Source organism: Phyllopteryx taeniolatus, chromosome 21 (genome assembly GCF_024500385.1).
Source record: "Phyllopteryx taeniolatus isolate TA_2022b chromosome 21, UOR_Ptae_1.2, whole genome shotgun sequence".
Lineage (NCBI taxonomy): Eukaryota > Metazoa > Chordata > Actinopteri > Syngnathiformes > Syngnathidae > Phyllopteryx > Phyllopteryx taeniolatus.
Window position 1 is genome coordinate 1791054 of NC_084522.1, and position 14296 is coordinate 1805349.

Sequence of the window (14296 nt, forward strand, 5' to 3'; positions counted from 1 at the left end):
CATTGTGTGTTAGCTTTAAGCTAGCAGAAAAAGTGTGGCTTAGTTCAAGACGGAAGACGGAATTGTCTCGGCTCTACGCCCGTTGCCGCTCCCGACTCAAAACAAACAAAAGAATTCATAAATCAACGGAACGACGGCTCGCACAAACAAAGCAAAACCAAAAGACGCTTACGATGAATCCGAGCTTCTTGTAGTCTCGCGTGTACATGGATTTGCGCTTGTCCACGCTGCCGCCGCCGTTGGGCTCGCAGTCCACGTCGAAGGCGATCCGCCGCAGCTCGAAGATGATGTCGCGCTGAGCCTGGCAAAACAAATATTCCTCACCGGCCCGCTCGGGCTCGCATTGCGTTGCAAAAACAACCTGACGGCTTTAGTTTGGAAAAATTGATATTTCATTCACATTCAAATATATCTTCACGCACACACACCACACATTTCTTTTCTTCTAATATGCAAAACATTTGAATTTATTTTTTTTTTATATTTAATTGTCCCCCTTTCCCCCCCCCCCCCCCCCGTCATGAAATTATGATTATCTTTTTGCATAAAAACTTGGATCTTATTTCTTCATGTCAAATTATATAATTATAATAATAATTTTAATAAAATTATATATTTTCTTCATTTAAAAAATAAAAAAATCAGGATTTTATTCGTATAAAAATGCATATGTCCTCCTAAAATGTTTTCTTTTTTTTTTTGTATTATGAACATTTCATTTTTTCCCTCATATTTTACAAAAAAAAAAAAAAAAAAAAAAAAAGATTTCATGTTAGCAAAAATACATATATTGTATAGAAATTTCTACTTGGCAAAAAAATATTTTTTTCCTCACTAAATGAGTTTGCTATTGGAATTTTAGAAGTGTTTTTTTTACTTTTTTCTTCAAAAGAAATGAAGGTTACGTTATCACAATATTACATCTTTCCGCTTTAAAATATTTGAAAAAAAATGTTCCTGACTAAATTACAAGTTTTGATGTAACATGACATGTATTTCTCATCAAATCTTCCCCCTCCCCACAAAATTCTGGATTTTTCCTCCTTGTCCCCCCCCCCCCTCACCTGGTCCTGGGGGTCCATCTTGGTCATCATGCGGTCCTCCAGCAGGTTGAAGGTGAGCACCTGCAGAACGTACAGCTGGTGCGCCATCTCGTCGTTGATGGGCGTCGGGCTCCGGATCACGTTCTGGAAAACGCGAGCGCAGAAGACGTCAGCTCCCAAAACGGCCGAAAACGCCGGCAGAGTCTCTCGGACGCTCGGGGGGGGGGGGCTTACGCTGAGGATGATGGAGCGCAGTTGTTTCTGGGCCAAAATGTGAGCCATCTCCTGCACAATCAGACACAAACAACAAACAAACAAACAATCAAAAAGACATTCGAAAAGGGTGAACCGTGACACAGTGACGCCAACGAATGGGATCAGAGAAAAGAAACGTTTGAGGTTGTTGGATTGAGTAGAAAAGAAAAGAGGAGCAACAAAATGCTTTCTAGATTTGCTAAACGAAAAGATATCATTTATGAGGGAACAAAAAGTCAGGATTTTTTTGTCAAGACCTTTTTAAAAATATGTCAACAGAATAAAGGCCGAATTCTAATGGCTTAAGAAGTCAACTTTAGTTGTATGGGCCTCATAAAATAGTTTGTTTTTTTTTTAACCTGAATTAAAAAAATCCTCAAAATCGGAACTGTTTTTCCTTCCTTCCATCCTGATTTTTAAAATTCTTATTTTCGTTTTTGCTAAATTAGGATCTTAGTACATCTTTTTGTTGTCTTTAAAATTCTAAAGATTTTCTTTCAAAAACAATTCTTGCAAAATTATGACTTTTATTCTCATAAAATTCTCATTTCCCCCTTCCTACAAGATTATAAATTTTGTATTTTTTTAATAACCGATTTATTTTTTGTAAAAATCAGTTTCAATTGTAACTAGTAAATTTCCCCTGAAAAAATTAACTATTTTAATGAGTTTTTTGTGTGTTAAATTAGGCTCATTTTTTGTCTGTAAAATTTAGATGATTTTCTTGTAGTAGTGCAACATTTTCCTTAAATAAAAATTCCTTGCAAAACTATTTTTATAAAATCGACATATTTCCCCCCTTCCTGTAAAATAATTTTTTTTCTACAACAAAAAACAGCTACTTTATTCTTGTAAAAATGTTGTTGTTTTTTTTTTACCTGTAAATTTTTTATTTTGCCATATTTCTTGTACTATGACTATATCTTTTTTGTTAAATTAGCATCTTTGTCTGTAAAATTCAGATGCTTCCTTGTAGTACACTATGACTTTCTCTTCTCAAAATTATTATCCATTTTTTCTTGTAAAATTACAACTTTACTCTGGTAAAATTCAATCTTTTTCCCCCTTTACAGTGTGGCTCTATAACAGCATATGTGATTTAAAAAACAAAACAAAAAACAAAGCTAGGCGAACTGAAGGTTGCTGCTGTAAATTAGCGTCCCACTTGGGAGCACGTCAACAACTGCTGTAGTTAAGTGGTGCACTTACTGTCAGAGGACAATTTAGGATGTCCACAACGCGCTCATCAAACTAGCGTGTTGTTGTTGTTGTTGTTGTTTGTCGAGCGCCGTGAGGAAACAATGTCAGAAACAAAGACAACAAACACACCACAAGGTGAGCGAGAGTGAGAAAGATGAAGATGAAGAAAAAAAACGAAAAAAAACGTTTTTTTTTTGGGGGGGGGGGGGATGGCGTGACATCATTCCAATGCGGCATTCGGGCATGTGTGGACGGCAGCGAGCGGAGGAGGGGCTTCATTCATGATTCAAGAGCACAGCTGGCCGGACCGGGCCGATGGGGGGAGGGGGGTAGGGAGGAAGATGAAGACAAGGAGGAAGAGCAGGAGCGAAGTCTCCTTACTTGTCTCCTCTCCTCGGGAGCTTTGAGGAAGAGCGCGTTGATGACGGCGACGGTGTACGTCTGGATGTCCTGATCCGTCCTGCAACGCCAGCGACACGCCAGACAATTAGCGTCGTTTTACAATCAAGTCTTTCACTTTCGCCCGTTTTCACCAATCTGAAAGGACATTTTTTTTTTCCCGGGCGAGATGACGACATTGTTTCGCAAACATTTACATTGCAGTGAACGTCTGCATAATTGCGATGACTTACGGCGAGTACGCGAGCTAATATCGCCGTAGTGACGAAAAGGTGCTTTATGAGTGTTGACTAATTGAACAGCAGTTTATGTAACATGGCTTCAAGATGGTGGACATGCTACAAGCATGTCTGTTTCAAGTGCTTTGCCGCCATCTTGTGGCATCGGTATGCAATTACAAGCCCCTTTTAGTGTACATTTTATCTGAGAACGTTCCAGTGAGTTTCCTGTCAAATTCAAGTGTTTGTGGTGGTTTCCTGTTGATTGATGCACCCGCGCCAGCGCTCACCCCTGCAGGTGCGGGATGAGGTGCCCGATGGTGATCTCCTGCGCCACCTTGTGGTAGAGGTCCTGGCTGTTGAGCACCATGGACTCCAGGATGGCCAGCGAGCGCTGCAGCACGGCCGCGTCCGTGGCCGCCTTGTTGACGTAGCCGGCGATCTGCGAGGCCGAGAGCGGACGAGCGTTAGGCGCCGCGGCGTCGAGTCCGTTCCGATTACGGGCAGACCTTCTTGATGAAGGCCACGGAAAACGTGTCCCAGGAGACGACGCCGTGGTCCATCAGCTCCACGAAGGCCGTCAGCGTGAACGACAGCAGGTCTCCGAAACTACAACACACGCGCACACAAAAAGAAAGAAAGAAAGAAAGAAAGACGTTTGCCGAGTCGGTTCATTCCAGACGCTTTTGGAAAACGAGGAAGAGGAGCGAGCGGCCGGCGGCAGAGGACGAGGAAGCGGCCGCTCCGAGCTCGTCGGCGGAAAGGAGAGACGCGGAGAAGCGGGAGCGAGGCGGCTAAGAGCCCGCAAGCAAGAGTTGTCAAGTGCGAGGTCGTGCAAAAGCGGGAAACGGACAAGACGAGGGCTCGCAAAAGTCACCGGACGCTTCCGTTTTGCCATTTCGTTTCAGGTTCCATTCGGGCAGACGTGAGGTCGGGCAGCAAGTTTCTCAAAACCCGATCGGTTCTTGACAAACCACGCAGCGGAAATTATTAGCGGCTATGGAGAAGAGGTCGTCGCGTCTGCCGTCACCTTGGCGAATGTTTGCAAAAGCTCGGCCGTGGCGCTGCTCAAGATCGAGAAGTCAAGCGCCAGGATACGTTGGCTTCGTCACAACATCGTTCAGATGCGTCATTCCAGCTAATTGTTCCGAGCGACGCTTGGTTCGGACGCTTTGCGCTTTCCGACCAATAGCCGCCACACTTTATTAGGCCGCGGTCCCGATGTCACCGTGCTTCGTTGCGGTCACGAGGCCCCGACAATTTCTTCAAGCGTTTCCGAAGCTTTGTGACGACATTTCGTTATCAGATTCGGATTCGGCTTAGAAAAGTCTCAAGTCTGCCGCGTCGTGTGCCGATTGGAGCTTTTCCCGCACGCCGAGTTCGAGTGCGGCCCTCTCGACAGACTCCCCTTGCCTTCGCGCGAACGCCTGCTCTAAGGGTTCGAGAGCAGTTCCTGTTTGGAGAAACTTGCCGTGGCTAGCGTAAATTGTACTACGCGTCGGAGCAGCACGATGGCCCCATCGAGCTTCTCAAATTAACGCCGAACTGCAGTCGGGAACAGAAAAAGTGTTTTAAAGAAAATAGTGCAAAATCAACTGAGCACGGCAATTATATACTTTTAAACACGACCAAGCGCAAGTTGAAAATTGCTCATTGCCTCACGTTTGTCCGAATATTACTCGACACAAAATAGAAAAAAGAAAAAGAAAATTGAAAAAGGAAGCGTCATGTCAAGGTGGTTTATTTATCCGGGACACCCTGGGTAGTACGAGCAAAAAACATTCCAAACTTGACTTGGTTTTCTTTCCACTTTGAGCTCCAACTCAGCAGCCACGGATGTCTTTTACAACACTGCCCTCTGGCGTTCAAATTCAGATCTGCACGCAATTTCATTGGAATTCATGAGCGCTCCGCTTATCGGGAAAAGCAACGATTTATCACCCTTGAGACTTTGATGCCAAAGCCATAAAAAGCTGTCGAAAGATGAAAGGGCGGGAAAAAAAGGAATAAGTGTCATAAAGTAGTGCGGAAATATTACATTTTATTGCTCATGTGTTTGAACAGGAAGTCTGTTAAAAAGAAAATGCAGCATGTAAATGTTCGAACCTTTTTGGTATTTTATTTGATTTCTGACTTTTTTTTTTTTTTTACTTGCAACATTAAAGGTTTTTGTTAATAAATATGACTTCAACCGTATTCGGTAGTGAAACGATTTCAGACAAAATAAACCACCTTGACATGAGAGGCTCATCAATGATATTATTTTCAGAAAAATAACATTTGACTCCTATAAAATTCTCATTTTTATCCCTTGCAGTAAAATTATATTTTCCTCATAAAAACATTTTATGCCATTGCCAACAGAAGTGACGGACGTCAGCTCCAAGTGTCAACGTTTTGAAGGCCAAGTTAAAAATGCTTTTTAGAGCATTTCCACTTTTAAACGATATTGCTTGCACTCTACGCCGTTTTAATTGTACTTGAATTTTTTTTCTCTTTGTTGTAAATGTTTGCAAGATGTTTTTTTTTTTTTTTTTCATTCTTTTTAAATGCTTTTAATCATGTAACGCACACAGAGTTACCTTGTGTATGAAATGCGCTATATAAAAATACATTTGCCTCGTCCTCTCAAAGTTTTCCATTTTTCCTCAGGAAATAAAAAAAGTAGTTTTTTATTTTTATTTAATTCGTGTTATTGAACTTTGTAATCCTTCAATCTGTGACAGTTTAATATTATAAAATATTAAATATTAACTTCAGTCTTTCAAGGGATGAAGGTGTTTTTAGTAAAGGAATAAAAATTTAAAACAAATGATACCAAATACAAAATATATTTAAAGAGTTTCGTCTTGAGCACGCCCGTTCGCCATCGCCTGTCGAAATTTGGTTAAATACTTTTAAATGGTCAATTTAAACAGATCCATTGTGATGAAATATTGAAAGAAAGGTGGTGAAAATGGAAAAAAAAAAAAATGGTGATTCCATGTCGACAAAAACAAGCCAAATGTCTTAAAATGAATCGGAAGATGAACCCAGAGAAGAGCCAAAGGCAGGACCACCAAGATTTCATTCGTCAAACACTTAGCAGATTTGAAAGAAATGTGAATTTCAATTTCAATGGAAAAATAAATCTTGGTCGTCCCTCACATGAAGAGTTTAAAAAGAATAAAAATTAAAAAATTAAAATAATAAAAAAATAAAAAAAAGAACATGCGAGACAAAACAGAAGCCTTGAATACGTTTGTGATTTCCCAGAAGGCATTGGGGCTGCCGGCCTGAATCATGCAGACGCGGGCGGCGGGCAAAAGCGCGTCGGAGCATGTGCGGACGTCGACCGGGTTGGGGGGGGGGATCTCCCGGGGGGGGCTTACCAGGGCTTCATAATCTTCTGCAGTTTCTGATAGCGCCTGCAAACATTTCACAAACTTGGCCGTCAAAAGCGACAAAATCAGAAGTGGTAAAAAAAAAAAATATATATATTTTTTTAAATAAATAAATAAATAAATGGCAGGTATATATATATATATATATATATACACACCTGCCATTATTTTTTTAATATATATATATATATATAAAAAAAAATGTGTGAATAGAAAATAGGTACGTTAAGCTCAAAAATGGTACATAAATGGTACATGCAAGTCCATTCCAAAAAAAGTCAAAAGAAGATTTTAAATAAATTCAAATCAATGATACGTTGAAAAAATACAAAAGGAACTAAAAGTAGATTAAGTAAGTTAAGAATTAAAAATCTATCACGCAAATGAAAATAAATTCAGATGAGTAAATTAAAACGTTTTAAAATATGAGTTACATAAATTAAATTTTAATTTTAGAAAAAAAAAAGTCAAAATAAAATTAAAACATGTTAAATATTAGTACATGAAAAAATAAAAGGTGAGCAGATGACGATAAAAATGGAAAAAAAGAGCATCAAATTACAAATTAAACGGAAAAAGGTCCATTAAAATATGTAAAAAAATATATAAATGAAAAATGAACTGAAAACTATATCCAAAAACAATATGAAACAAATTAAATAGAAAATAACTACATCAAAAATCAATGAAAAGGGTTAAAATGTAAATTAAAAAATATTTAAAAGAATGAGTAAAAAATCATTAAGTAAATACTAAATATATTTGAAAGTAAATAAATACTAATCAAATTTAAGAAGTAAATGGCAAAAAAGAACAAAAATAATGAAATAAAAACGATATTGCTGTAGTTATAAGTGTGATTTCTAAAGTTTTAAAGAAATAATAAAAAAAAAAAACAAAGTCAGTGTATTTTTGTGATCATTGAAAAAAGAATAAAAAACAACTGCTATGACGACAGAAGATAAACGTGCCTGCTTCTGCCCGTAGAGGGCACCATGTAGCTTTCACTCGTGCAATTCACTGCACAACACACACGCGCGCACACACGCGCACGCACGGTCATTAGCATACAAGGAGATTTATTGAGGTGTCAACATGAGAGCCGCCGCGACGGCTGCAGGTAAACTAAAAACCTTTATTTGCCACACAAATTGGCAAAACCACACCGGCAGCGCCACCTTCGGGCGCTGCCCAGCGTGCACCTGCGCGCGTGCGTGTGTGTGTGTGTGTGTGCGCGTAAATGTGAGGCCACACTCCCCATCGCAGATGAAAACGTCGACCTCAGCCAACTTCCTGAACATTGAGCCCGGGCGGCCTTTGGTGACAAAAATATCGGGACGCAATTCGGCCGTACTTCGACTTCCGACTTTTTCAAAACGGGAGCCGTCGCTCGACCGCTTTTTGTCTTTGAGTTGAGAACAAAAATTAGTGAGCACTAGACATCCACATTAACTTTGTCATACAAAAAAAGACGACAGCATTATAACCCTTTAAGCAACGGATATTTGAACAAACGGTGCAGTAAAACGTGTAGACACGCAATACAACAACGCTCCAGGGCATATATTCTTTATCCTCTGCGAAGAACGACACATATTACTGCATCTTACTGAGCACTTGTGTCCGTCTTCTTTAAATGTTGAGATTGGACCCCGCTAAATGGGCCCCAGCCTGACCGTGAACAGTAAAAATCCATGAACAATTAATGTTCCCTTTTAATTGAATTTAATGGAAAAATAATAATAATAATAATAATTCGGAAAATAACTCCGTTAGAAGTAATGACTGAATCCAGAAATTGTGTTGGTGTGTTTCGGATTAACGCCGTTTGCCATTCCGGTTTCCGTCCCGATTCTTTTGTCCTCTTTGCGGGTTTGGAGGCCGGCGGCGCGCGGGACTTACTCGGTGCCGCTCTCGACCATCTGCGTCAGCAGCGAGATGCCGTCCATGTTGATGAAGTCCAGCGCGAAGGTGACGTCGCGCGAGGCGCTCGCCAGGTCCTTCAGCGCCTCCAGCTTGGCGTCCATGCTGGACGACTGGATGCGCTCGTGCAGCTGCAGCGCCGTCTGGTACTGCCCCACGACAAGCACACCACACGCACGGTCACTGGATGGCACACACCCGCACTTTTCCCGGGGAAAGGCTTCAAAACGCACAAGGGAGGCGGGTGTTTCCACAACAACATTTCTACTGGCGAAAGTGTTCAACGTCCACATTTTTCCCGGTAAGAAGGTTTAACACCCACACCCTCTGAAAAAAAAAATGCGGGTGTTTCAACACCGACACTTTTTCTAGTGCAAGGGTTCAACACGCACATTTTGTCACAAGCAGGGGATGCGGGTGCTTCAACACTTCCTCCAGTGACAGGGTTCGATGCCCACACTTTGTCAGAATCTCACAGGCAATGTGGGTGATTAAACACCCACATTTTCCCTGGTAAAAGGGTTCAATGGATGCATCCTATGGGAGTGGGACAAAAACGTATGGGCGTTAACACCCACGGGTGATGTAGGTGTTTCGGCACCCCCACTCTTCCCGCTGTTGGTGCGCAATAAAGCCACAAGCATTACGTAACCCCTTCGTGTCATTTTGTGCGTTTCCGTGCGGGTTATCAAACGCTAATCTGTGACATCCGACGACACTGCAGCTCTGCTTCGCTTTTGTGCCGCGCGGCGCCACTTACAGGCGAGGTGGTCAAGCGCAGGATGGAGCCGTTCTTGATGTCGCTGCGATTCTGAGACGCAAAAATCCAAACAATTAGAAACACAGAAGCCACTTTTTAAGAGCAAATTCCCATTTTGCAAAAAAAAAAAAAAAAAAAAAAAACCTTTTCCGTGATGTAGAAATTTGTGCCGTCGGCGATCTGCAGCGCAAAATTGTCATGGTTCCCCAACGACCAACTGCAACAAAAAAAACTAAAATTCAGTCCGCTGGAAAAAGAGCTGTACGGGGCAGAGCGCATTTTGCCCCGTTGCCAAAACGTTTGGCGACCATGGCGACTCACCCCTCGCAGACTTCTTTGATGATGGCCGACAGAGGCTTTTTCTGCCAAAACAAAAATTGAACATGAACATAAAAAAATGAAACAAACCAATTCAACAATAAAGTCACGTTGCAGAATTTTCCAGGTGAAAAAGTTCAACAGTCACACTTTTCACCCCCACAGGTCAATGCGGGTGTTTCCACACCAGCACTTTAACCGGCCAACGGCTTCGACACCCGCACTTTCGCCACGTGCCGCGGGCGGACGCGGCTGTGCCGACACACGCACCTTTCGTAGCGAAATGGTTCGACACAGCGGATGTGGATGTTTCAATACCCGCACTTTTCCCAGGGGGGGGGGGGCTTCGACACCCGCATTTGTCACCTCAGCCCACAAAAATGCTGAGAAATCAGCTTTTCTGCAGACGTGATCGCGCACACGCAATCGCCTCACGCCGCCATCGGCCGTTTGTGCTCGGAGGACGACCGAGGTTGGCAATAGGTGGAGGCGGCGCGCATGCGTGTGCGCGCGCGCGCGTGCGTGCTGACAGCAACAAGAGGTGACAAAGGAGGAAGAGGAGGAGCAGCTGTGCGAGGAAGAGGAGGAGGACGAGGATGAAGAGCGCGCGGCAGCCGCATCCCGGCGCCCCGGGGGCAGGACGACGCCGACATCTGCAGAGGTTCGCGTCGTCGAGGCGCCCGTTGCCCTGGCGACGCCTAACTTTTGCAACCAGCGGTGCATGCGTGAGTCACACGAACACACGCACGTCTACATAATAGCAACTCCCAATCAGCTTTTGGTTTCAGATTTTAACAGCAACATTTTTTTACAATTATTTTTCTTCATTTCAATTATATTTTAAAATATGTATATTTTTACATTTTCTTTGGACTTTTTATATTTACAGTTTTCATATTTTTTGTAAATATATTTTTATCCATCTGGTTCGAAGACAAATAAAAACATTAAAAAAAGTGTATTCTAATTTTTATTATTATTTTTATTTTTATTTTTATTTTTTAGAATTTTTGTATTTTATTTCCTTACAAAGCACCAAAAAGGATATTCAGCAAGAGTGTAAAAACAAATAAAAAACGCAGTTATAATTTTGTACACTTTTATTTGGAAACCTTTTACATTTTATATTTTGTGTCGACTAGATTGCACTTTTAAAAAGTACCTTCATGTTTTTACTGAAAAAAAAAAAAAAAAAAAAAACAATCCCAAAATATTCATACTTAACATATTTTAGATGCATTTCATTTTAGAATTATATTTTGGATTTGTTTCAACATAGACTTCCAGATATTGATTTTGGATGGCGTAAGGTGAGCGCTTGTCCGTTTTGTTGCATTTCTCCCTCCGACATGCTAACGTTGACGCTAACTACGGGAACGCGCTGAGGTGTGCGTGGCACCTGGTCGATCTCCATCAGCTTGGGGAAGGCCCCCGGCCACTCGATGGCCACCTTGACGGTGTCGGCGGGCGGCGGCATGGCGCGGGTGCTCTCGCGCCTCCTCCTTCAAAGCTGGAGGGGGGTCATCGGCAACTGCAAAAACAGGAAACGCACCGGTGTCACTTCCTCCTCGCACATTCGCCGGCGTGATTTCTGTCCGAATACAAAATAGGAAAATATTCCAGCATGCGCAGACAAAACAAACGGTCATCGAGAGCGTGTAGCCCGCAGCCGCCGTTTGCCGTCGTCTTGACCTTAACCGCGCGGCCTTTTATGCTAATTCCTCCACACCAACGCCCACAAAAACATTCACAAGAGCCCAAAAAAAAAAAAAAAAAAGATGTTTTTTTTTTTTTTCCAAAGAAAAATAGCTCTCTATGATATTGTGCTTCATAAAAGCCAAAACCAGACTGGAAAGCCTCGTTTTCAAGCCTGACGTAGGCTTGAAACCTTAACCTCATCTAGACACATTCGATTGAAACCTTTACTCCTGTTTAAAACCACAAAACAACTTTGATAGCTTCAATTCAAAGCCTAATCTAGGCTATAAACCGAAGTGGAAGACCCTAACCCCGTCTTGAAACCCTTAGTAAAACCGGAACAGAAGCATGCTAGCTTCATTTGAAACCTAACCCCAGGCTTCGCAGCGCAACTTGAAACCTTCATTTGAAACCTAACCCCGTCATGAAATCCTTCTGAAAACCCTAACGCTGCCTTTAAACCCTACTCGGAATCCGTGTGATCTTCCAACCCGAGCGGCGCGGCGTTAAGCGTGAGTCAGCCCATAATAGTCCGCACGAGCTTTCTTGCCGGCAGCCGTCGCCATGGCAGCGGCTGCCTCAATAGCGCCGATGCGTCTTTCTTTCCGACGACGCTTTGTCACGACCCCCACGTGCCCCCCCCCCAAAAAATAAAGTGAGTCACTGCTCCGCCTCGTCGCACGTCTTCATCGTTCGACAACACCGGGCCGCTTGATGCCCTACTCCGACCGTTAGCGCTGCCTTCAAACCCTAACCATGGCTTGAAACCCGAATTTCAAACTAGAACCCGGGAATGAAACCCGAATTATTAACCCTGCCAATTGCCAACGAGAAACTTGGCAATTGACTTACCTGGAGAAACAAAGGAAAATTATTAATATTATTCTTTTAAATGTGCTCATGTGGATTTATGCTAATTATAACGGCCGCTATCAGATAGCGAAGGTGCGACCACAGCCAGGTCACAAGAAGAAAGCGAGCCGGTGTTCGGTTGCGGCGGCGCCCTCGTCGACGGGTTCCAAGCGGCCGAGAACGCAGGCGCGCGTTCGCATGGGTGGCTCGAAACTTGTCATTTCAGGCTACTCCAGAATCGGAATCAGGAGTAGTATTATTATTATTATTATTATTATTATTACTATTATGACACTGACACAGGGACAGGTTTGTGAAAACCTAGAATCTTGTAAAAAATAAAAATAGACTTTTAATGTAAAATGACTTTCTGATTTTCTTATTTTGTCTTTTAAAAAAAAAATAAAGAAAAAAAATAAAAACAAAAACAATCACAAAATGTTCTGATAAAAGTTACTATATGCTTTTATTACAACAATGAAATTTTTTTTGTAGCAAAACGATTTTTTGGTCAATTTTATGGGGGAAATTAATATTTTCCTAATAAAAGTAAAAAAAAAAAAAAAGCGCACCATTTTTCACTGATGCTGCACAACGTCAGTGAGTCAAAAACAAGTCGTGTTCTTGCGTCGACGTCAATCAAGTTGCTGGTCTGCTGTCGCGCTTGAAAATAAACGCAACCGCGTCCACAGCTTCAAACCACAGCATCTTCAAAGCCCCAGAAATCGACACAAATATGTTTTCATCTTATTAAATGTCCACAACAAAATCCAAGAGTCTCTTAACTAGTGTGCTGGCAGCATTTAAGAGAGAAAAAGAAGAAAGACACCAAAAGAAGAAAAGAACAGAAAGGGGTACCCGCCCTTCATGTCTACAAAGCGTCAGTGGGCGCAGGGGCGCGCTCGAGCCTTTGAAAAGTGAGCCGGCAGAAAACACTGAGGACAAAGTCATCCCTCCGCTTTCGCACGAGGGCTACGAGGCGCTCAAGTCGCCCCCTCCGGCCGGCCGGGGCGGGGCGGGGCGGGCGCGCAACATCAAAGGCGCGCAAAAGGACACCGAGGGCCAGAACCTCCCCGCCGGAAAAGCAGGTAGACAAAAGGCGCGCCGGCGAAAAGACAAAAGGCGGAGAAAGAATGGAGAGCGGAGGAGGACGGAGAGCTGCCAGCCAGGAAAACAATGCAAACAACAACAACAACAACAATGCAAAATACAAAAAGCCCACAATCAAGTTTGCTCGCGCGCAAACGGGGACTTTGGAGCGGACACGGTGTAAAGCTTTCATCCATCCATCCGTCCGTTGAGCCCGCTAATCCTCACAAGGCTCGCTCGCGGGAGTGCTGGCGCTCATCCCGGCTGTCTTCGGGCGTGCGCCCTGAACTGGTTGCCAGCCAGTGCCAGCAGGGCACACGGAAACAAACAACCATTCACACTCACATTCGCACCTACGGGCAATTGTTGCAAAATGTTTTCCCTCAAAAATTCTAATTAACATTTTTTTCCTTCTAAACATTTTTTTCTTGCAAATTTCTGACTTGAGAAATGTAAATTAAGATTTTTTTGGTGTGAAATTCTGAGTTCATTCCTGTTAAAAAATTGTAATTTTTTTCTTATGAAATTCAGACCTTTTCCTCATGAATTGGTGTCATTTTGCTCTCAAATGATTTTTTTTTTTTTTTAATTCAATTCAGATTTTTTTTTGCAACAGTCAAATTTGCGGGTGTAAAATTCATACGTTTGCTTGTAAACAAGATTTTTCTTCATAAGAATTTCGGCAATATTTCGATTCTTTTCTTGCAAAATTACATTTTTCTTGTACATTTTCTCATAAAAATAAGATTTTTCTTGTAAACGTAATATTTTATTCTTGTAGGTTTAAGACTCTTTTTAAAATTACCCACATTTGGATGTTTGATGAATGTTAACATTTTTGCCAAAAATGTCCTTGTGAAAATCTGTTCTCATGAAATTCTGATATTTATTTGGGAAACAAAATATTTTGATTTTTCTCTTACAAAAATCTGACTTTTTACTTGTAAAATTCAGACTTTTTTTCTTTTTTTAAAAGTATGAATTTATTCTTATAAAGTTGCATGTTTTTTCCCCTCACATAAGAACTACAACTTGTTCTTGTAAAATTTGGATTTTCCATACTTGTTGGTGTAAAAACGCCCGCAAAAACATGGCGCAATTGTCAAGGAAGAAGGAAAGAGACAAAAACGAGAAGAGAACGAGCACATTTTGAGAGGC

General features: G+C 42.0%; 1 protein-coding gene across 5 annotated transcripts in view; it reads right to left on the reverse strand.

The window, feature by feature from the left end:
- The window catches only part of elmo1 (engulfment and cell motility 1 (ced-12 homolog, C. elegans)), a 45423-nt gene that overhangs the window by 12415 nt on the left and 18712 nt on the right, over positions 1 to 14296 (reverse strand). For 2 of the 5 annotated variants that reach the window (XM_061760084.1, XM_061760085.1), the window contains exons 2-14: positions 10899 to 11030; positions 9503 to 9543; positions 9326 to 9398; positions 9182 to 9232; positions 8401 to 8570; positions 6487 to 6522; positions 3625 to 3724; positions 3406 to 3557; positions 2880 to 2958; positions 2508 to 2549; positions 1278 to 1328; positions 1065 to 1187; positions 173 to 301 (exon numbers count right to left, since the gene is read on the reverse strand). In XM_061760084.1, coding sequence (XP_061616068.1) covers positions 173 to 301; positions 1065 to 1187; positions 1278 to 1328; positions 2508 to 2549; positions 2880 to 2958; positions 3406 to 3557; positions 3625 to 3724; positions 6487 to 6522; positions 8401 to 8570; positions 9182 to 9232; positions 9326 to 9398; positions 9503 to 9543; positions 10899 to 10976 — 1125 coding nt within the window. In that variant the 5' untranslated portion in view covers positions 10977 to 11030. The remainder of the gene's footprint in view (positions 1 to 172; positions 302 to 1064; positions 1188 to 1277; positions 1329 to 2507; positions 2550 to 2879; positions 2959 to 3405; positions 3558 to 3624; positions 3725 to 6486; positions 6523 to 8400; positions 8571 to 9181; positions 9233 to 9325; positions 9399 to 9502; positions 9544 to 10898; positions 11031 to 14296) is intronic. The other 3 variants (XM_061760086.1, XM_061760087.1, XM_061760088.1) reach the window with 3 other exon arrangements.